At 41.0% G+C, this 22,752-nt stretch overlaps 1 protein-coding gene across 1 annotated transcript in view; it reads left to right on the top strand.

The window, feature by feature from the left end:
- Positions 1 to 6,709: 6,709 nt before the first annotated feature.
- Positions 6,710 to 22,752, top strand: part of Dcc (DCC netrin 1 receptor) — a 1,056,042-nt gene continuing 1,039,999 nt past the window's right edge. Inside the window, exon 1 of the mRNA XM_077792339.1 lies at positions 6,710 to 6,800. Coding sequence (XP_077648465.1) covers positions 6,710 to 6,800 — 91 coding nt within the window. The remainder of the gene's footprint in view (positions 6,801 to 22,752) is intronic.

The raw sequence follows: 22,752 nt of genomic DNA, 5'->3' as shown, positions 1-22,752 counted from the left end.
GTAACTGAGAAATCCAAAGACAGGGCTGGGGTTAACTGTGGTGGCTCATTGCAATGGCTCATGGGATGTCACCAAGAACTGTGTTTCTCTCCTTCTTTTCACTCTCATTCTACAGTTTCAACTTCATTCTCAGATTCTGTGTTAGTATTTTAAACAGATGTTTATGTAACATATTTAAAAAGTTAGTGACAAAGTTAGTGACTAAAAGTATGCCTAAATGTGTTATCTGAGTTATGGAGATCAGGAGTCAGCAAATAGGTCGTGCACTTGTAAGAACATGGTGCTCACTGGGCCAGTTCCTTCTGGGGGCCCCACAGGAGAGTCTGTTCTTGCCTGTTCCAACATTGGTAGGTTGCCTGCATCCCTTGGCTTGGGAACCCCCTCCAACATGGCATCACCTTGACCTCTGACTTCCTCCTGATGTCCCTTCTTTAACTTGATTCTCTGCCTCCCTTCTCCATCTTATAAGAACCCTTGTGATTACAATGTGTTCACCCAGATAATGTGAGATAATCTCCCTATCTAAAAATCCTTAATTTTATGCATAAATGCCTTTTGTCATGATATGTACCATATTCATAGATTCCAGGATTAAGATGTGGCTATTTTTGGTGGACCATTATTCTTCCACCATAGTCTTTCCCTTGGAAGATATACATCCATCTCACATGAAAATTATGTTCACCCTTTCCCAACATCCCAGGGCTTTAATTCATAGCAGCATCAATTCAAAGGTCTAAAGCTCATCTACCTAATATCAGCTGAATGGTCCTAAATCTCACCATCTAAATACAGCAAGGGTGAGACTCTGGGTATAATCCATACTAGTGAGAAATTCATCTTTCTTTGTGGACCTGCGAAATTAGAAAACAAATGATATAATTTCAAAATATAGTGGTGTGAAAGCATAGGAAGTCAGTTTCTATATATTCCTGTTCAAAGGGATAAAGTAGAAGAAAAAATGGTGTTATTGGTCCCAAGCAATTTTGAAATCCAGCCAGGCAAAACAGCATTATTTTTCAAGGTTTAGTAATAGTTCTGAGGTTTATAGCTCCATCTTCTTGGTTCTTTTCTACCCTTGTTTTTTTTTTTTTAAATTGTCCATGAAGGTTAGCACATTTTAGTAGTTGAGTGCTTTTATCAGTCTATTTCGTATCCATAGAATTTAGAAGTCCAAAAGCTTCATTTCATTTTGTCCTTTCTCTGCTAGACTAAACTGACAAATGTAAAACATTCCCAAGAACCTTGTTGATCTCCCATGTATATCTTAAGTATTCACTCCATTGAATAAGTGGCTCCACCATGGGCCTTTCCTGGATAATCTCTTTGGTATTCTAAAATTTAAAAAATAAATAAAATTAGTTACCCTTTAGTACTTCTGGTTCCAGATGAGACAACTAAGAGGATCCTTAGGATGAAGAGATTATTCTTGAGTCTCATGCCTAATTTACTCAAAGCTCCTGCCATGGGACTACATATTCTGACCTTTTAACCTTTCTGGTATATGAGCCAAAGAGACTGTCTTGTCTTGGCTTTCTCTCCAGGCCTACTTCCTGATCACAGATCTTCTCAATTCAATGTCTTTTGTCAACTGAATAGATTGGAACTTTCACAAATTATTAACTACTGGTTCTTTATGCATAATTGCCCTTCCCATGTTATATATTTCCCTTTTCATATTTTACTATAAAAAGCAGAGAATAATCTGGACACATCTTCAACAATTTGGAAACTTCTCAGTGCATATCTGAGTTCATCACTTGCAAGTTTTGCTCCACACGAAACTGTTAGTCACAATAAAGCTTAATTTCCCGTGACTCTATAACCAAGGTGTCTCATCTCATTCCTCAATGGCAACACCTTTGGTGTTCCTATCTGTGCCAATAGTCAATTCAAGGCAATCTAGACTTTTTCCTCTCATGTTTCTTAAAATTCTTCCAGTTTCTGCTTCTTGCCCATTTCCAATATTCCTTACACATTTTTAAGAATTTGTTATGGCAGTACCCTTATGTCACGGTACCAAAATCTGTACTGACTTCCCATTACTCCTTTAACAAACTACCAAAAATTTAGTGACTTCAAACACCACAAGTTTATGACCTTCTATTTAGAGATGCCACATTGGTAGAATCAGTGTGACACAACCATGATCAAGGGATCAGCAGGACTGTACCTCATTCAGGCTCAGGGAAGAATTGGATTTTGCCTTCTGCAGCTTTCAGAGGCTGCATCCCTGCATTTTTGGGCTCATGGTCCTATCTAGTAATGGAATCATTCTGTCCTCACCCCTGCTGTTGATGTCACAACTCCTTCTCTGTCTTTGACTTTCTGTCTCCTTCTTCTATTTTCTAAAGATACTCAGGGTTACATTGGGCCCACTGGGTAGTCAAGAATAATCTCTTCATCCTAAGGTCAATTTTATCACATCTGAAAATCCCTTTTTTTTTCACGTAAGGTGACGTATTCACGTGTTCTGAGGATTAGGATATTGACATTGTGGAGTTGGGAAGGATTATGGAGTGAGGACCTTGTCTACTACAAGTTCCTCAGAGGAACTTAATGAAAATGCCAAGATTTCTCCTAAATTAGCACTCTGACTGAAGCTCATGCTTTTCTACAGCCTGGGGGGAGGGTTTCTCCTAGCAGTGCTTCCTTGAGATTCCATGAGGTCTCAATCCTGTCAGCCCCAGCAAATGTCTCCTTCAATCTGATGGGCTGGTGGGCTCACCTCTGAATTTATCATCATAATCAGAAGGACAGGCTAAAGTGACTTGGGACCTACTTCTCAACTTTGTGGTTGAAAATGTGGAGGGGTAGTACTCTTACCGCAAACTACCACCAAAACGAAGAAAAAGGTATTCAGAGCCAAAAAAAGCAACCAGCCAACCGGAAATCAAAATCAAACCAAGGTCAACTAAAACACATCCTTCATCTCATGAATATAAATTAGCCAAAGACAATGACTATATCATACCTAAATTCACATGTGCTACATGGACAGTACATAAATCAATTGTCTAACATAACAGCTATTTAAAAATAAATGAATGACTGGTAGATTATCACATTGCCCTGTTCACATAGTTTGACATTCAGTAAAATTCATAGCTTAACATGTACCATTGACTACATGTTATTACTTTTGCCAATAAATTCCTAAAATATCTTTTTGAAGGTATCCAAAGTCAGTTGACAATATTGGCAGAGCACAAATAGATAAATATCATTAATTTTCTGAATTAAGGTAGAACAAGAAATATAGTTCCAAAGTGGGATCTCTAAAATGAATTACACACTTTTAATTTGGCTAATCTTAGGTTAATCTCAGGAAAACAAAACAAAACACTTTTCCTGATACCTTCCTCCACACCCACACAGAAACACATATAATTTAGGATATATGTGATTTGAATAAATGAAAGTATTGATGAATTTGTCTTCAAAACTCAAAACCGTGTCTGAATCCCCTATGTTTTTCCACCATATTAAATCACCAAAGGGGGCTCTAAACTGTCTTGGGTTATAGAAAGACCATCAATTACACTAAACTATTTTCTGTGACTCCCATTCCTTTCCTCTTCCTAGCTTATATTTTGGTTTACTTTTTCCCTGATGAGAAAGCCAGGTGGGAAGTGGGTCTGACACCTCTGAGAGGAGGGATAAGGAAGTGCTGTGTCTCCCCAGAATAAACTCCTGAGATTTGAGTCAAAAATATTAAGGTTGTTTCCAAGAGAAGATTCCAAAATCAAGCTGAAGTCATCTGAGGTGGAGGAAGAGTTCTGGGTAGGAGCATAAAAGCAACGGTGGTCAGTTCTGGGTAGGAGCATAAAAGCAACAGGGGTCATTTACTCTCAGTTTTAGAATCACGTGAGCATCTAAGACAAAGAGTATTCAATGGATATTTTCTAGAAGATCATTGTCCAGTGGACTGATGTTCTGCATTACTCTGGGTACATCAGTTAAGGTCCATAGTGAAGAGTAATTTGTTAGCAAAATAATTCATGGTATGAAGCTGAACAGGGTACCTTTAAAGATGTGAGTGACATGGGACACTTTTGGTTCCTATCTTCCCACTTTTTGAGGGCATCTTTTTTACTGATGTGGGAAAGAATGGACTTTATTGTTCTCTCAGGAAGATTGCAGTTCTTCTCACATCCTTACCCTCTTATCTAATGGTTCTTTACAGTTTCAGCAGGGGACAGGTTTGAACTCATTTTGCTCATCTGAGGAAAGCTAAAGATTCCCAAACTCACCTCAGGGAGGTGAGTAAGGGCATGTGCCCAGAGCCAATCATTTTTCATAAAATTTCTGAATGTTCACAAACTCCTGGAAGGTTTTTAGCAGAGATCTCCTAGAAAGTTCAGTGGACTCAGTTAAAACACTTTGCACCTTCAGAGACCTCCATATACTCAGGTAATAGAAACTTGGGTGTTTTGAGAAATTTTGGGTCAACAGAGAGTATCATTGCACTCCAAAGAACCTAAGCTCCAGGCTGGCGATGTGACTCAGTGGTAGAGAGTCTGCCTGGCAAGCAGGAAGCTCTTAGTTCCATTCCTAGCACTGCAAAACAAACCAAAAGCAACCACAAAACAAGTATATATCCTTCTTCAGAAAGTTCTGGCTTAAAGGGCACATCTTATTTTTACTTTTCCATAGCAGGAAGAAATGGACAGGACTCAGGATTGGAAACACTCCTGTCCAGTTTTAATGTCATGGGAATTTTCCTGGTGGTAATTTGATCCATATTGTTAATTCCCGCCCCCTCTCCTTTCTAAATAGATGTTTACATTTTATCCTCTCACCCCCTGGTGAATTTGAGAGAATGACAAGAAAGTGTGCAGAAGAGAGAAAAATGAATAATGTAACACAATGAGGAATGAGAAAAGTTCAGCTGAACATCTTCAAAAAAAAAAAATTAACCAAAATGGCGCATCTCTTCATCATCCTTTCTGCCCAAATTAATTGGTTTCCAAGTTTGCCAGTTCAACAAAAATATATGTCATGTGTGTTATCCAAGTTTCACCCTAGCATGTGTGAGGAGTGCAAAGATGAAAGACATACAACCTCTCTGCTCAAAGACACTGGAGATCTCCCAGTAGAGACAAGATATAAAAGTAACTCAAAACAATTTCCTGAAAGTTCTTTCCTGTTCACACCCTGCACTCACTCTCTCTCTCCTCTCTCTCTCTCTCTCTCTCTCTCTCTCTCTCTCTCTCTCTCTCTCTCTCTTTGTGTGTGTGTGTGTATGCACACTTCACTCCATGTCCAGGGACTAAAGAAGTGTCTTTGTTGTTCTCCCAGAACACTTCCTTATTACATAGACCATCGTGTGTTTATCATGATAATTTATAATTATCCATTTATGCTTCTCCCTCAACTGATTAAAAAACCCCTGGAGGACAGTGAGTGAATCTCACTAAATCTCCTGTCCATGTTTCCTAGGAGCCATCAGTACACGTGGAACATAGGAAACATGGTTAGTGCTTTTAAACGTGTTGAATCACATCTGGAAAAGAACGAAGACAGGTGAAATAAGATCTTTTACACAAAGAGGACACTAGCTATTATGTCAGGAAACAGTGGTCTGGGATTTGGTCATTGTATTTCTGGATCTCAGTTTCCCACTAGTTTTAGAAGAGAGTTGCATTGGGTGACTTTTTATTTTCTTCACCAAATGAAAACCTCTCCTTTAAGTAATGCTGAGGGCAAGGAAGGACGTAAGCACCCTGGCCACTCGCCCTAGCTTAAACACCCACCTAGGTTTCACAGTCATATAAAAATAATTTCCTGAATGTGGAGTGTCAGAAATGATTGCTGCAAAACACGCTCATGGTGTTAGCTGGTTTCATTGACAAAAGTGACTTCCCACGCCTGGCCCGCAGAGGGCATCCCTGCGCATTGATATGTAGACCAGGCGAATGCAGCTGCTGGAAGCCTCCTCCGTCCGCTCTTTTTTTTTCCCCTAAGCCTTCGTCTCTCTGCCCCCAACCCCCCTTCGCGTGGAATCTTTGCCTGATCCAGTTCGTTTCCCTCCGGTCTCCACATTTTCCCTTCCAGCCCTTCACTTCTCCGGATCAATGGATAGTACGGTTCCAACTCCCAGCTCACACACCGCTGGCGGACACCCCAGTAACAAGTGAGAGCGCTCCACCCCGCAGCCCCCCGCCTCTCCTCCCTTGGTCCCCTAGCTCTTGGAAGCAAAACGAACAGCATCACCAGCTCTCGCGCGGATTTTCCTCTTCAACTTGACCCAACCGACGACATGGAACCAGCCTCAACCTTTTAATGCCCAGCCCAGTCGCCGGATTGTTTGCCCTCTCCTCTGGGTCCCTCCTGGATGTTCTGTTTATTGATGACTTGCAAGCCCCGCCGAAAGCTATCTTCGCTTCTCTTGCTCCCTCCCTCTCCTTGAGTTACTTTACCCGGGCTGGGAATCTCTTGGACCGAATGGAACTTTTTGCTGCCTCTTTTTGCTGCTGATTCCCTCAGTGGACAAGGAAAAAGGCTTCGGAGGCAGAAGAGGCACAGGGGAGGTGGAGAAAGAGGTGGAGGAAGAGGACGAGGAGGAGGAGGAGGAGGAGGAGGAGGAGGAGGAGGAAGCCGAAGGGGCTCGGCGCGTGTGTGTGCATGTGTACATGCGTGTGTGAGTGCATGTGTGTGAGTGCCGCCGCTGCCCAGGACCCCCGGCCCCGAAGGTGTTGGCTGAAATATGGAGAATAGTCTTGGATGTGTTTGGGTACCCAAGCTGGCTTTTGTACTCTTCGGAGCTTCCCTGCTCAGCGCGCATCTTCAAGTCACCGGTAAGAGGTTCTTTCCTTTCTTCTCGTCGCTCGCCCACCCTCTCACCCCTTTTCCCTTCTCATTTCATTTGGCGAGAGTGGAATTGGGGTGGAGGTAAAATAAAAAGATATTCGGCGCTCCCTCTGTTCCCCATTTCCGCGCAGATGATAAAAGACAGAAGACTTTCCCCCCCTCCTTGGGGGCGGAGGATGTTGGCGGCGGGGGCGAGGGGCGCCTCTTCGCTCTTTAAAAAAAAAAAAAAAAATCTAGTGCTTCTCTCATCTTTGCTTTTGCAAATACTTGGCTTGGTTTGGAGAGCGGTCTGACTGGGACAGGTGATGGGGATGTCGTTGAAAGGAACTGTGTTGGATCCTTAAAGCCTTAGAAACCTGCGAAGGGGAAGGCGAATTGGAGAACCAGGAGCAGCGGAGGAGGAGGACATTGAGGGGTCTTTGAGGAAGTCTGTGCGGGATGTAGCTGGTGGGGTTGACTCATTTGTACGTGAATACATGCGCCTCCTGGTTTGGAATTTTGGACTTGATGATTGAAAATCGGAAAAGGGACAGCTAATATGTTTGGGTAATTTCGGAGGAGGGGACCTTGGTACCCAAGGAAGTGCAGAGTTGTCAGGAAGGAGGGAGGTACGTTTTAGGTTATTTTAATTTAAATTTTATTTTTAATGGTGAATGCAGTTCGCCAGCTAAGTTTCCAGATATCTCCAGGATACCTCCAAAACTCCGTATGATTGATATTCTGGGGAGCCAGCCCCTGGCCCTGGTACTTGGCAAACGCAGTTTCTAATTGAAAATGGCAAAACTGTTTGGCGACTGGATTTGAGCTAAAGCCGCAGAAAGAGGGATCGGAAGGCTGCTCCAGGCTGCTGCAGTCTTCGAATACAGACCTGGGGCCAAAAGAATTAAAAAAGCAAAGTGACACATTATAAGGTTCACTCGTTTTGCGTAACTTCACTACAAGTAGATGGGCGTTAGGGTACTGGGGGCAGGCCTAGTGGGGAGGAGAGCCGCCAGCTGAACATTCAAATCCCTTAGGAAACGACCTTTTCCCATATCCATAAGAAAAGAACGTGCAAGAAGGGACCAGGCTTTGGGTAGGAGCGCCCCAACCTGAGCCTTGAAAATTAACAGGGAAAAGGATCAAATGTGGACGGCCAAGTCCCCAGCCTCCCTGGAGTCCTAAGCTCCGTCTTTCTTGTGCCCGCTATGTGCTGCGTGGCCAAGGGTTGCGAACTGGAGCACAGAATGCGCCTCTTCACGGTCGCTAGGGATTGAGGCAGTCAAACGCCCAGCCAGCCCGAAGCTTCCCAAAGCCTGGCGCGGCCACACGCGGCAGGAATCCGTGTGCGTGCACGCGCACTCCATCCTCACCCTCGTTTGGCCAGAAAGAGCGAGCGTGAGTGTGTGTGTGTGTGTGTGTGTGTGTGTGTGTGTGTGTGTGTGTATGCGCACGCGCCTGTGGTGCGCGGGTACCCGCAGCCGCGCGCTCTTATGCCCATGATCCCTCCTCCCCCTCGGGCTGGTTCCCTCCTCCCGGGCTTCTCTCTCCCAGAGCTTTGTCCTCTGCAATTATTTCTAAGGAAGGTGGGCCAGGGAGCCCATCCTCACTGTAATAAATAGGTGTCTTTAAAAATTATCCTCCTCGCGACCCGCAGACGCTGCGGCGAAGCTTAGAACTCTGCCTCTGTACAGAAAATGGACTTGCGCTCTTTCTGGCAGGTTGGGAGGCCAGGGACAGCAGAGGGGAAGTTCAGAGGGGGTATCCCTTGCTAGGTAGGAAGTCTGCAGAACCAAAGGGGACTGAAGGTCTGAAATGCCCTGGCTGAATGTATTGCCTTGGTCAAGGTGTACAAAAATGGACAATGTCCATTACATGACAGTATTTTAAAGCCATTTCCCAAGTGACTTTGGTCTGGCAAAGGTTGGAGATAGATGAATGGTAATGGATTTAATATATGTTTTATTAATCTCTAAATTAATTGAATATCCCCCTCCCACTTAAGTTGCTTGTCTAGAGACTTGTCATCATTTATTACTACTTTATTTTTCTTTTTAAAAGTTTATCTTCTTAGATTAATTTGTGCCTGAAAAGCAGATGAAAATATACACATACAAGGGATATGCCCAGGGATAAGCTTGTCCATCTTTATCTTTAAACTTCTCTATGCTTCTAAATCCATTTCTGTTATAATTGCAAATGAATTGTGGTGGCCTTTGCCCAGATCCCAAGACACAGGATAGTGCACATTAGAGATATGGCTGTGTCAAATCACTCTGGTCATCTTTGCTCATTAATCTGAGTGTCACCTTTTTCTTAGTAGCAAAATCCACTCTTTGGGAACATGGTAGGAATTGGTGATAAAGAAAGCATAGTTCACACTAAGGAAGGACCAGTAGGAGGTGTCCTTAAAAAGGCCAAGCCTCCAGTTTACCAGTAGTGTAATTCCCATTCAGCAGAGTGTTTAAAAGACTTTGTTGATTGGTAACAAAGGATTACAGAGACTTGCACAAAGCATGGAACCCTTTCCACTTTCTAGGTAAAGTCTGAAGCTGCTGTGGATTTGTGCAAGATTATTGTGGCACAACTGAGGGCATTCCTGAACACTGTCAGCATAAGGTGAGAACTTGATGCTGAGGTAGGAGGACCATGGCTTTTAGCAGGCTCTTGTAAAATGCCATCTTCTATGTTTGGCATGAGTCCCAGGCATAGGCATCAAGTAGAGTCTCAGAATCTCAGGTAAGATGGGAATTGTAGATGATAGATGTTAATGAATAAAATAGGAGGTATACCCATCAATTAATTAATTCTTCAAGTATGTTTGTATTATATTCTATTGAAATAGTTTGTAAGTTTATGTAGTCTGGACTAGATGAAGTAAGGCTTGCTGCTTGCCCCCATGTACCACCTTTTTACCCACCCAACCAAATCAGGTCACTTCCTCCATCTGGGTGTGCTGTTAAGTGGAGGGAGCATGGCAGGACCTGAGTGCCCCTGGGCAGGCCAGCAGTCCACTCCTCTGTTGAGTGCTGCAGTATAAATCACCAGTGACCTGTCACAGTATCCATTTCCCACACAGCAGCAGCTGCCCTCTGAGTTATGAAGCATGTGAAACAGCCACCACATGTGTTATGTGTGAATATATTAGGCTTAGTGCATTTGCTTTAATGCTCTTAAAAGCTGGGCTGGCTTGAACTGCTGATAGACATTTTTTTTTTTTCCTGGGAGAGATTTATAACTTCTCAGTGTGTCTGACTTACATTTATTCCCTGGCAAGTTAACCTCTCAGCAAACTTCCTTGTTTCCATTGAGAAAGAACAGCTTCAGTTCTAAATTCCTGAATGGACCTCTGCTGAAACTTCTTCCTAAAGTACATTTCTTTGCAGGCTGCAGTATGGTTTTCCAGGCCAGCAGGACATTTGACAAGAGTTTGGGGGGCATGATTTTTCTTTTTCTTTTTTTTTCTTTTATGGAGGGGGATATTTTTACTTATTTCTGGAGAAGGAAGAGATGATACTGCGCCTTCTAGGGGAATCCCAGCACTCCATTTGTTTGTTGAGCATTTTTTATGAGAGAAGTGCTTCTGCGTCCTGGCTTGCATCTCCTGTTGCATGGATCCAAGGGTCTGGGATTCTTCAAATGCAAGAGTGGTTTGCTCCTGGGATGTTTCCAGGTGCACCAAGTCAGGTCATCTAATCTAGTGTGACCACTGTCCTTTGGAAACAAGCCCTGAGTTAAATCTCGACTTCCTGACCAAAACAATTTTAAGTTTCACCTCATGCTGCCTGTCTGAAGGCAGTGCTGAAGTTTCCAAACTGATGATCTCTTTCTGTGACAGAATGTGCCCTAAGATTACACTTAGCAAATATCCTTACTATAATTTTTTGGAGAATTGACCATTCTAAACTTCTTCCTCATGCTTTTTCCAGTCAGTATAATGATAAGAAAAGAAAGCAGTTGTTTGGGAGCAATGTCTTAAACTAAAACCAAGACACATATACACAAAGAAGTGATGATTTCTACCCCCAAGCTTTCTCCTATAAATGTTTAATTTTGGGGTTAATCGTGGTAGCCCTCACTGTGTAAAGACAGTTTTTTATTGCGTTAGTGACTGAGTTCTTGCCTGGCTAGAGCTCTCTCCAGTTTTCATAGTTCTGGCCCACCGTGTTGTCAGAAACTCACATCAAACTAGAATCACATTGCTCTCTTTGGATATTTGTTACACAACTACCAGCTCTAATGATAAATTTTTGATGGATTAATCTATCTCTGATGATAATCTCTTAGATGAACCATGTACATAAATTTCACGTGAATTTCAGGAAACCTTAGCATTGCTTGAGTAAAAAGAATAATGAGTTCAACCCGCTGAGGATTGCTTGATTAATTAACTAAAGATAAAAAGTCACTTGGTTCTGGAAAAATACTGTAATCCCTAAAGTGGAAGGGTAAGTACTGTGCACATTTACAATTCATAGGACGTAAACGGCATCTTCTTTTTCGTCTTCTCTCTCTCCTTGTTCCATTACAATGCTGCAGAAAAGGATTTAAGAGTTTTATGAGTTGTCACAATAGTTACACCTTAATGAATCCTAGCTTGGGATCTCAGTAACTTCTGATTGAAGCACACTGGATGAAATATCGACACAATGCCCAGTGAAACGTGCAGCGGTCTCCTGTGGCTGCTGCTTCTCCATGCCTGCCCCTGAAGGACCATAGCTCCTCTCTAAGCTATACAGCATCGGTACCGCCCCATAGGAGGCAGCCCAGGGAAGTCCTTCACACTGGCCACTATGTTTAACATGCTTTGGAACATTTTGCAAGGTAATAGGATTTTGCTGTGAAAACAAAATTTTAAATTTTTATGATGCCCCCCCAACCCCCAGGGGAGAGTTAAGCTTTACTCTGAAAACAGCTAAGTCATACTGTTACCATAGTAGACTCAAACTTGTGGCCTTTCAGTGAGAATTATTGCAGTTCTAGAGCTCACCCATTTTAAGTAGAGACTGAAGTGAGTGCTATAGGATATTAGTTTAGCTAAGGGAGGTTATTTGTTCAAAAAGGTGTTACCCGGTTGGAATAACAGAACTTTAATTTCCTTCAAAGTCACTTTTTTTTTTCCCAGAAATCAGAGTATTTCTTAATGTCACCATAATTTTCATGGCATGGCATTTCCCTATGTATTTTAGATATATTCCTTCAAACAAGATCTCAGGTAAAGTGAAATTTAACTTGTCAATAAGAAAGGATAAGCAACTCAGATTTTCCCTGCAGGCCAATAAAAAAAATATACAAGATAAAATGACATGTTATATATGCCAAGTGGGTAATAGCAAAAAATAAAATGCAAATTATTATGCACCTTTATAATTGCAGCACTCAGGTAAATTGCAGCACAATTTAGTATCACACTTTTGCTTCTCCCACACGAGAGTGTTGATTCCTTATCTTATATTTTTCAGGTTCCGCACTGTGCAAACGTGAATAAATACAGGTTGGCTGATTGATGATCAAAATTATTATAGTGCTCTGAAGTTCTTTGACAAATTTTAGCCTGAGGTTTTAAAACCAAACCCCTTTAACTCGACTGTTAAGGAAAACATTTGATAGTTTAGAAATGCCTAAACTATGTCCAATGGTATGGCCTAGAAATACATAATAATGAATATGATTGAATAGGCCTTTCTTTTCATTATTAATGGTAATTTGCCAATAGTCATACCAGCACATATTGCTTTTTATGAATAGTTCCAAACAACCATATTACTCACAACTCTCATTTCTTGAGGGAAAGTCTAACCAGGAAACACACAAATCATTCTGTATTTATTGATCGTATTTTTCAAGTCTATAGCTAGGGAATGACTTGAGTGGGAGAGTTTCTCTTTTCTGCTAAGTTCCCAGAGCCCAGTGCCTATAAACTACTTCTTAGTTTTGTTATATGCTTTAGCTTAATTTATCAAATCCACATTCTGTGACTTCTTTCTTGCTTAGTCATTTCACATCCTCCATGTCGGAAGACCTCCTCCAAGACCACTCACAATGATTCTTGTGACGGAACTGAACAGTAATGTTGCAACCTGGAGATTTCTTCCTTGTCCTTTACTCATCCTTTCAATATTGGTTCTTGCCAGAGGGCTACTCTTAAGAGTATCTAGGGCAAAAATGTTCCGCTGAATTAATTGAATCTTTATGATGTGATCTAATGAAAATACCAACTTAGTGAATTGTGACCTAATAAGAGGTCTTATCAATATAACTTTATTCTGACTATCTAAAATGTTCTTAAAACCACATTTACATTTTTATAAGAGAATAAGGGAGTTAAGCAGATAATATAAATATTATTAACTCAAGCCATTGGTCTTAGTAACTGAATTTCTGGTGAAGCCCCAATATTTTTAGATTTCACAATTTTCTCCATTGTCTTTTAGAAATACTTCTCCACTCAACTGTCTTTTAAGAAGTATGTAGAATATGATTTAAACCCGTTCTTCATAGACCCATTGTGTCACTATAACTCATTTATTATATGATGTGATATTATCAGGATGATTTCTGAAGGTACTACATCATTTAGATGTTTATTTTTTCCATGAAATGACCATGACTGCTAATTTTGTTTTATTAAGAATTTTATTCTGGATTCATAAAATACATTTTATGATACATTTATCTACTTCCTTATGTCCAGCTAAGACTTCTCCCCAATCTTGTTGGGTTTTTTTTTCTGTTTTTTATTTTTTTCTGAGATTGTTGTTGTTGTTTCTGTTGTTGTTTCTGTTTTAATTTTGACTAAGAAATTGGAGACAAAGTTTTGTTGAGATTGGATCTAAAGTAAGATTGGGTCTAAATCTGCACCTGAGTCACTTGATAGAGTCACTTGATAGAGATATTTCATTTTAACTAATGGGTTTGTAGCATTTCTGAAATTTGATATTAATTTGCACACCATTTGTTCTTTATGCAGCAAAATTTTTCTTATTAAATAAGGGTGTGGACTAGATCAATTCTAGTTATATTACTGGTTTCAACTTTATATGATTTCTTTAAATTATGAACTTTACATACATATAATATATGTAAACAATCATAACAAAAATAAAGCAACAATTACCTATGAGTCCATTAGTAGTTTTCTGATCTCTGTGATAATGAATAACTGTCTGCTGTAGAGTTTCTCCACAAATTCTTGCATCTTCAGTATGCTATTTTGCTTTGCCTGTACTTGGTTGTGATAAAAGAGATATAATGACCTGCATTTTGCCTAAGCATTAAGCATTTGAGATTCATCTATATGGATGTGTATGACTGCATTTCAACCACTCTGTTGTATGATATTCCTTGGTAATAATTAACCACAATTTTATCCATTTTCCTGTTGATAGACTTTGGGAACTCAAAATTTTGCTATTGTCAGTTACGCTGCTTTGAACATTCTTATACATGTTCCCAGGTAAAACTTTGCCATCATATTTAAGGTGCATACCTAGCAGTAGACTTGCTTAGTCACAGCAAAGACATCTTTAGTTTTAGAAGGCAATGACATATCACATCTATTAAAACCCCCACCTGGAACATATGAAAGTCCCCTTTGCTTCTTGTCTCCATGAACACTTGGTATTTTCATTTGCTTAATTTGCCTTCATCTGGTGGATGTGAATTAACATCTCATTATGGGTTTAATTTGCATTTCCCTGATTGCTAATAAAATTGAACATTTTTTTCCCATAAATTTGTTGGCCATTTGTGATTTCAGCAAGATAATTCTGTCATTCTGTTTCTTCAATTGAGCATCCATTTGCTTTTACATGGGAATACTATTGGTGGTTATTTTGTTTCTCCTACTGAGCAACCTTTTGCCTTCAGGCACAGATGTCCTCAGTAGTCTTAACTTGTAGCAAGTTGTCTGTCGCCTAAATGCTGTATCATGTTCACTTTAGCCCAGGCTTTACTCCAACATCTTCCCAAAGTACTCTGATTTTCGTCTAGAAACAAGATCCTTAGCCACTGTAAGACTGATTATTGATTATACAGAGCAACCCCTACCTTGTCAGTATTCTGACTTATCCTGTTTCTTTGTCCATGTAGAGCCTCACTCTTAGTGAAACAGATGCTGGGGTGCCAGGCTTAATTGGAGGCACGTTATGAATCCCTTGAATATAATGAAACCAAAGAATGACTGAGTCGTGATAAACACCAAACCTGAGTTAAAAGCCCTACTCTCACCATTTGATCTTGGGTGTGTTTCTAACACAGCAAAATGCATAGACCCAAGATCGTTGTTGGATTGATGGCATATCTGACTGTGAGGATCAGCGGGACCTCTTTGCTTGCACATGTGCACCCTCCTCTCCAGTTTTCGTTTGGGTTCATTATCATCTCACCTACTCCCATGGGGCAGGTTAATGAAGGTCCCTGGATGAAATAAAGCCTTGGATGAGCTTGGAGTGGGCTCTCTGGCGGGTTGCCTTCTGTGCCCACTCATTAGAGATGTGAGTCAAGGCTGTGACATCTAAGCCAACCCCCGGCACTCAGGCCTCAATCCATTGTTCCCACATCTTTCCTCAGCCTCGTGGGATCCCAGAAGAATATAAATTAGAGAGAAAATCTGCAAAGCTTTCCCTTTCATGTTTAATGTCTGGGCAGAGCTGTTCCCCGCAGGACAATTTCTAGTTATTTTCTCTTGCTGATTTGAGACATCTCCGGGGATTGTTTCTTAACTTTCCCTTGGGAAACTTTTCAGCACCGAATCAGTTTTTGTTGTTAAAAATTTATTTCACAGTTCATCTTAGATAGTCCTGTTCTAAATATTCTTCCCTGCAATCCTGTGTCTGGCTCCTGGTTTCTTTTCCTTCTTTTTAGTGACTCTGTCTCTTCTGTGCTGACGAGTTGAATAATTCTAGCTATCAATCATGCTTGCCTTCCTCCTCAGTCTTCCCTTAGCCAGACTATAAATATTTAGTTCATTTAAGCCTTCCTCATACCCCTCCAGAAGCTTAATCATGTTTACTTTTCTTACCTGAACTCCCTCTAGTTTGTTTATATCTTTCTGGTAATCAAGGACCCCAAATTTAATGTGCTCTTCTAAGTAAGAACTCTCAAGTTGTGCATTATAAAATATAGATTCAGCATGGTCCGTAATTTGTGGTATAGCCAGCTGTACACATTTTGTTTCCCCAAACTTGTGTTCTCATTTTCCAGGTAGGACTATCGATGCCTTATATAATCATTGAGGTATTAGAAGGATCAAATAAGATCAAGTATTAGTTACAGAGCATTTGCCCAGTGATACGAGAAAAGAAATGGAAAGTTTCAATGTATTTCTGCCCTCCAAGGGCTCATCTTCAAGCGGAGGTGACAAGCACACACACAGCTAAGTGGGATACAAGGCTGAACAAAGTGCTCATTAAAAAAAGAATACCAACAAAGTGGGACAGACTGCAAAATATCAACTACAATGTTTATGCATTATATCATTAATATATTAATATTAGCCAGATGGTCTGAGGGAGATAATTCTCTCATCCCTGTATCCTTAGATTGATGGAATTAAAAAAAAAAAGCAAGTGGGTGTAAAGAGCTGTCAATCATGTTGAAATCAAGCTATAGGTATAGTAATAATGAAGAAACTGTGGACATCATAGTTTTTTTTTCTCTGCAGATCCAACTGTGGGTTGTTATAAGTACACCCCTTCCCTTCCATGACCCTTTCCCCTCTATTCATTGAGTGTGTCAGGAACAGTATTAAGGTGGTGACAGAGCTCATCCCAGTGAGATAAACATGCTTATTAAGTAAACATATTAACTAATTCATAATTTCAAATGAGCTAAGGCTTTAAAGGAAAGAAACTACTGTAAGAAAGAGATCCAAAAAGCAGAACAGAGAAGGTTTCCTGAGGAAGCTGTGGTTGATTGATGCCTGAGGATAGGTTAACTTAGGTAAGGAGGTGTTCTAGAAGGGAAAGGGGAGAGACAGCCAGGTTAAGTAAAGTGGGTGCCAAGGCCCTGTGATGGGAGGAAGGATAGTGAACCCCCAAAATATGCACGTTATCTGTGCCAGGAGTACAAGGCATAGAGTGTGGTAACACATTAAGATCCTCTACCAGTAGAAGCTTCTCATACTCAGTAAATGTTAGTTGGATAAATTGAATGAGTTCATATTAAGGAGCTTTCTCTAATCTCAGCACAGTCATTTACAAATTTAAGCAAATTACATAAACAGCTTTTATGCTGATTTTCTCATCTGTCGGATATGAATTGGGGAGCCTATGTATCCTGAGTGTTTAGAGTGGGGTCACGTGGACATAAGTAATGTCGTCTAGGGAGAGAGACTTCAAAAAACATAGAGAGTGAGGAAAACACTACTCATGCAACAGGCCCCTTCCACTCTGACCACGGTCACCCAGCAGAGGGAGATAGGACCTCGGCTGTCTGGAGAAGTAGGATTGGCGTGGGGACATTTCTTCTTACTGTGGCCTCTTGCAAACTGTGTGCCTGATGGCTCTTGGTGATTTAAGAAAGGAAACAAAATCTAAGATTTGAAAACCATGATAGATGATTTTCTCTGCAATACGTTCCATTCCTCTAGGTTTTCTCTACAGAACTACTTTGTAAGATAAGTGTTCTCTCTGCCTTAAAGCTGCAGCTCATTCAGAAGTCATTGACTTATGACCTTTCCATGTCACTAGACCCAGCACCACTTATTCCACTGAGTCACTCTGCCTTCAGCTGCTGGATTCCGCAGATGAACCAGTCCCATAGTCCCACGGTCTTTGGTCATGATGAGAGAAGTAACAGCTAGGTAGAAAGGCCTGCTGACTAGTGGACTTGATTAAGGCCTTAAACTTACTGGACCTCAACCTTCCCACCTGTAAAAAGGACACAAACCCAATTTTTTCTTCCCCACTCTAAATCAGAGATAACATCACTCCAGCAGTTAGATATGTGAAATATCTATTCTAGTGACTTAACAATAAATATTTCATAAGTGCTATCTACTATTAGTATGAGATAGTCTACAAACACAACGTTCACAAGGGCAGGAGGTCACTCTAGAATCCTCCTCAATTCCATTGCTTCAGTTTTAAAGACTTAGAAATAAAATAAGATGGTCAGACTCCAGTGGCAATTTTAAAATCAAGCACATGAAACAGCGGGCCCTGGTTCATGCCTTAGCTGGATTTACAGGCTAATAGGTCCAGCTAAAAGGTCCTGACACAGTGTAATACTGATTAAAGTTGGCAGCCCATAACACGTCTCCTGTGGATTCTGCATCCAAACCATCATCTCTTATTAACTCTCTCCTGGTTAACCATATTCGTTTCCGACACACTCGTCAATCCAGCACCCACTCAGCACGAACACCTAGAAGCTTGTTCTTGGTTTGTTTCAGTACCATGTATAATTTGTTCCCAGAGTCATCTCTCTAGAGGAGTATCTCTCTTCATGACTCTATATCAATTTTTATGCCCTCCTCATACCAGTTAATTCAGACTCTCTGATGTGGGGCCCGGGTTCGAGGACTTTTTCATCCCCGCAGTTGACTCTAACATGTAGCTAAGTTTGAGAACCAGAGTCCTAGGGTCTTTCTCTTCAAAGTGTGTTGCCTGGACCCGAATCACCTGGGAGCTTGTTACAAATGCAGACACTCAGGGCATGCTGACACTGGGGTCATGACCACACCAAAGGGATTAAACCCCAGGTGACAAAGAAACACTGCCCTAGGGGACTGACTGACTCTCTGGCTTCACAATTTTAAGGAGCCTTCAGCTACTCCCCTTCTGTGCAGGTTAGTTCAAAGCCTCTTGGAGGGCTTGGCCTTCGGGAGCTTGTCTTACAATGGTAAAACTGTGCCACCACCAGAGAAGTTTCTGGTTTGAGGTGGAGTAGGTAACATATTTCACCGAGGTCAATGGTGTGTTTCATTTTCCTTGAGATTAAAAACCCTTAAAAATGTGCTTTGGATGTTCTATCTGCTTCTTCTTTTCTCACCCACATTCAAGATAAGATGGCACATTTTAAAAGGGTCTGTTGGTTTTTATTCTGTATTTTCTCCCTCTCCACTCTCTTTTTTCCTTAAAAATACCCAGATTCAGGGAACCTGAAAGGGACCCTGGAGCCCTGGGCTCCTCTGCCAGCAACTCTGAGCTGAGAGCAATGGCACCCACATTCTCCAAGTGAAACCATGCCCTGAACCCTGCCTTCCTTTGGAAATAGTCTTTAGGGCATAAACAGACCAAGTTCTCCTTTGCCTGGGCCTCTGTGACTGGAGAGGGGAGCGTAGCTTATACAGAAGAGTCAAGCTTTACAGAAAAAAAAAAAATGCTGTAAAGCCGGCTCAGTGGGAGGGTTTGAAGCTTGCGCTCTGCACAGCCTGGCAGAGAGATGAGCTCTAACTGGCATGCTCCAAATCAGAGTCGACCAGAAGAGGACGTGGGGCTCAGCTGTGCTAGCAGATCCATCTGAATGAAAATCACTAGTGTTCCCCCTGGTGAGAGAAGTTTCTGCTTAGCTCGTGAACTGTAGGCCCTTTCTGGTCCTGGTGGAAAATGAGTAGGGCTTTGTGAAAGGTTATGTAAGGCTGCTGTCTTTCCCCCCAGAGTCAAATCCTATTTATAGAGGGGTGAACTGCCTCTCAGGGAAAAATGCCGCTTGTGCATTATAGCTTAGGAAAAGGAATCTAATCAATCCTCAGGAAAGAATGAAGTGAAGACAGGGAGAACACAATCCTAGGCAGAGAGTGGGATGCACAGAAAGTAATGGGACGAGAGAGCATCATTGCTCTGGCCTTGGGTGCTAGAGCAGTTAGAGAGTGACCAGGAGTTCCTGTTTGCCAACCAAGGGTTGTCCTAGGAAGCAGGACTTACAGAGTTAGCAACAGGACAGTCTCAGACTGTATGGTTTATCAACCTAAATTAGGTCCCTATGGTGGAAATGAGGACAGGGAGAATCCTGGGGGTTTCTGTAAGGCAGTGACACGTGAGGCTCCACACTGTTAGCCACAGGGAGGAATGAATACCTGGGGGTGGTAGCAAGGCTCAATAGGAGGGCACTGTCCCAACAGTCCAGAGAGGATGGGTGCCTGATTGGAGGTGCAGAAACAACTTGAACCATATCCATGATGCCTAGGTCACTGAGGCCTAACCCTCTATCCTGTGGCAGAATCACAGTTGCTACCCCAAACCGAAGGGGTTTTGTCAGAAGCAGCTCATTTTCAGTATCAGGCTGTCTTTTGAAGATGGTCTGATAATGTACTTATTGGTGACATCATGTCTTAACACTTTTCTTCTGTGTTCCATTGTTGGCAGTAGAGTTTATTAACTACTTGATTTCCTTATGATGATTGTTCTCAGGTTTGCATAGAATCTGAAGTTACTCTTGTGCATGAGCCTTACAGAGCTCAGATAAAGATATGGAAAATTTCAGAATTTCTTAGCTTTTAGCTACAGAGAGTTTTAATTCCGTTTTACTTTTCTCTCTACTTCCCCCTTCTTTGTGCTTGAGTTTTTTTTTCCTCTGCATGTTATTATTAATAATTTTATTGGTGACTTTCCGAGTGCTTGTGAGGAATTGAAAATCAAGGAAATCCTGCAGATACTAAAATGCAGGTATGTGAAGTCTAGAAAATTCACTCTCTTCTTAAGCCCTGGTTCTAATGTAACACATGTCTGAACATAGAATTAAAGTAAAATAAGTGAATAATTACTTACTATACAGTAATCCCAGGGATAGACTCTGTGTTTGCCTTTGAAAAATCATTCCTGAGAACTTGGATGTGTCAAAAAGTTAAAATTGTTATTTTTGTAGAAGTCAATGGAAACCAAGAGAAGACCAGGAGATAAGAAAGACATCTTGGATGAGAACAACACAACTTATACTTCACAGCATTGTTGGGCAGAAAATGACCCAAGTGGTTGTTTGACATGTGTCTCTCATTCTACTGATGAAGAAACAGGGTCCCAGAGAGGCCCCAAATCACAAATCTAAGAATGGGCACCATGAAGCATTATTGGACATCATGGAAGGAAGTCTCTGCTCTATCAAGATTTAACTGGAGGACCCTCATGAAGATTCAGGGTTCTTATTCTTAAAATGGGGAAAAAGTTGCAGAATAGATGACATTTAAAAAATGCATTAACCTAAAGATTTTTGCAATGAGCATTAAACTATTTCTATTTTAATCCATTCAATCAACAGGTGCTTATTAATGTTCTGTTTGATATAAGAAGCATACAACTAAGCTGCTATCATCCTTTTTTTAAAGAGAGAGAATTTTTTTAATATTTATTTTTTTAGTATTCGGCGGACACAACATCTTTGTTTGTATGTGGTGCTGAGGATCGAACCCGGGATGCAGGCATGCCAGCGAGCACACTACTGCTTAAGCCACATCTCCAGCCCTGCTATCATCCTTTTTGAGTTAACAAGAATGATTAAGGAATAGGACCTAGGCACTTAAATATGCAAGAAAAGATGAGTAGACTCAAAAGGCAAAATATCATCATATTATTGAGAACCAAATGAGTGGGGTACAGATGGAGGAGAGGATGAGAAGAACAGCTTTGGCAAAGCTTCATGAATAAGCAGGGGTGGAGACTGGTGGCCTAGTTAATTGGAGAGGAGAGGAGGATGTTCCTATGTGGACACACTAGCCTCTTCCCAAGAAGGTAAGGGTGTGTGTGTGTGTGTGTGTGTGTGTGTGTGTGTGTGTGAGAGAGAGAGAGAGAGAGAGAGAGAGAGAGAGAGAGAGAGAGAGAGAGAGAGAGAGAGAATGAGTGAGTCTGGAAAGAAAAGGGAAAGAGAAGTTCCAAGGTCATCTGAGAAGTAACTGTGGTAGCATAAATAATGTAATTTTAGAATGAAGAGGCTTTGCCTGCAAGGCTTTTCCTAATAATTTTAGGGAGGTCTCAAAAGGACAAATTGCTCAGTAAAGGACAGATGCCATCATGCACTGCATTTTAAACTTGGAAATCTAGTAGCTGAGAAAGCAAATTTAGGGCCCTGCATGGCTTGAGTAAGTCTCTGCTGGAAATTAATGTTTCCATCTTTTTTCTTTCAGCACAGCTTCAAAATGTATAGTGAATTTGGGTTCAGGTTGCCAAAACCCTTTATTACTAATGCTTCAAGAGTGTTATTCCATCAAAGATTATCTGTACATTTTACAGCAAAAGGGAAGCTAACCCAGTCCAGAACGTGCAACTTAACATTTCCTTTGTCGTTTCTCCCAAAATACTCAGTCATATAAGGTTGTGATAATTCATAATTGATGAAAGATGATGATAATGTTGCTCTATTTCAAAATGATTATATAAATTCATCCCCCAATACCTCTCTCAAGTGAGCAGAATAGTTAAATCATCTCACATGTTTTCTTAGTGAGGTTATGAAAACTGGCAGCCCGTTATGTACTTAAGATCACATAGAAATTACTTGTTCTGGAAGGACAAAACCCAAATCTGGAATTTATTCCATGTTTTCACCAGTATATATTGGACACCTTTCAAAGCAAGGGTAGTCGATTATTTTAATTCCCTGGAAGCATGTATACTAAACATACAATGCCCACCCAGATCTTGATTTCTAGTACCATTCTCCAATAAAAGGAATCAGAGCTCCTTGGAGGTATAGCCAATTCTAGAACTTCTGCAAAACATATACAAGATAAGCTTTGAGTATCTTTTAGTGCCAGCCATTCCTGTTTGTTTGTTTGCTTGTTTGTTTTTTAAGAAAAAAAATGAAACCTACAATGATAGAATATGTCAAAGGGACATAGGAGCTAATGGAAAAAGCTCTCCATGGCCAAGTCTGGAGCAATTTGAGCAAGCAACTAAATCAAGTTATATCAGATTATAACCAAAACTATCAAATGAATGTATTAATAATGGTAGCTCTCTGCTTATTGATCTAGTCTTTGAGCTCAGGGTTAGATCTTGAGTCTGGTGGACTTTAGTTTATATC

The sequence above is a fragment of the Urocitellus parryii genome, chromosome 13, assembly GCF_045843805.1.
Source record: "Urocitellus parryii isolate mUroPar1 chromosome 13, mUroPar1.hap1, whole genome shotgun sequence".
NCBI lineage: Eukaryota > Metazoa > Chordata > Mammalia > Rodentia > Sciuridae > Urocitellus > Urocitellus parryii.
Note: the sequence above shows the minus strand (reverse complement) of the source record. Positions and strands in the feature narration are given on the sequence as shown.